This window comes from Apaloderma vittatum, unplaced genomic scaffold (assembly GCF_000703405.1).
Source record: "Apaloderma vittatum isolate BGI_N311 unplaced genomic scaffold, ASM70340v1 scaffold35432, whole genome shotgun sequence".
Classification (NCBI taxonomy): Eukaryota; Metazoa; Chordata; class Aves; order Trogoniformes; family Trogonidae; genus Apaloderma; species Apaloderma vittatum.
Window position 1 is genome coordinate 2,348 of NW_009702524.1, and position 1,176 is coordinate 3,523.

Genomic DNA, 1,176 nt, shown 5'->3' on the forward strand with positions numbered 1-1,176 from the left:
GTTGACCTCCCGCTCCACGGACGGAGCTTTTTCCACCACGTTCTCCTGGTGGGGTTTCTCCTCCGGGTTCTCCATCCCCATCGCGTCGCCTGCAACAAGGGGATGAAGGTTGGACTCGATCCCGAAGGTCTCTCCCAACCACATTGATCATTTGCGCCCGTGCAAGAGGGGAAGATCCTCCCAGATCCACCTCCGGGAGGGGTTGGCCAACATTTGGCTGGAAGATGGAGGAGAAGAGAAGATGAAAGGTCAAGCTGGTTCCTCCTCACCTGCTCGGGTGTCTCGTAGCATCTCCTCGCGGTCTCCTCCTCCACCCAGCCAAGGTTTGGGAACGGGAAATCCTGGTTTGGGAAAAAATAAACAAGCTGTGAGCACGTCCCCTGGTTTGGGTTGTGGGTCGCTCCTGCCCGAGTCGATCCCTACTGAGATGTCAACTGGTGGGACACCGCTGAGATCTCGTGTCTGTAAAACCCTCAAGAGATCTCCAACAGAACCCCCAAAACATCAAGAAATGGATCATAAAAACTCCAAAACACCAAGATACAGCCCATGGGACCCCCAAAACACCGAGATACAGCCCATGGAACCCCCCAAACCCCAAGATATGGACCATAAAATGCCCCAAACACCAAGATACAGCCCATGGAACCCCCAAAACACCAAGATACGGCCCATGGAACCCCCAAAACACCAAGATATGACCCATGGAACCCCCAAAACACCAAGATACAGCCCATGGAACCCCCAAAACACCAAGATACAGCCCATGGAACCCCCAAAACACCAAGATACAGCCCATGGAACCCCCAAAACACCAAGATACAGCCCATGGAACCCCCAAAACACCAAGATACAGCCCATGGAACCCCCAAAACACCAAGATACAGCCCATGGAACCCCCAAAACACCAAGATACGGACAATAAAACCTCCAAAACACCAAGATATGGCCCATGGAACCCCCAAACCACCAAGATATGGCCCATGGAACCCCCAAAACACCAAGATATGGACCATAAAACCTCCAAAACACCGAGATACAGCCCATAAAATGCCCAAAACAGTGGGATACAGTCCGGAGAACCCCCAAAATGCCAAGGTACAGCCCAGATGTAGGGCAGAAAAGCTCCACCCTTAAAAAGAAGGAGGGTCCTGGAGGTCCCCAGCTCTGAGACCG

General features: G+C 52.8%; 1 protein-coding gene across 1 annotated transcript in view; it reads right to left on the bottom strand.

The window, feature by feature from the left end:
- Positions 1-81, bottom strand: part of ZNF10 (zinc finger protein 10) — a 969-nt gene extending 888 nt beyond the window's left edge. Inside the window, exon 1 of the mRNA XM_009864287.1 lies at positions 7-81. Coding sequence (XP_009862589.1) covers positions 7-81 — 75 coding nt within the window. The remainder of the gene's footprint in view (positions 1-6) is intronic.
- Positions 82-1,176: the final 1,095 nt, after the last annotated feature.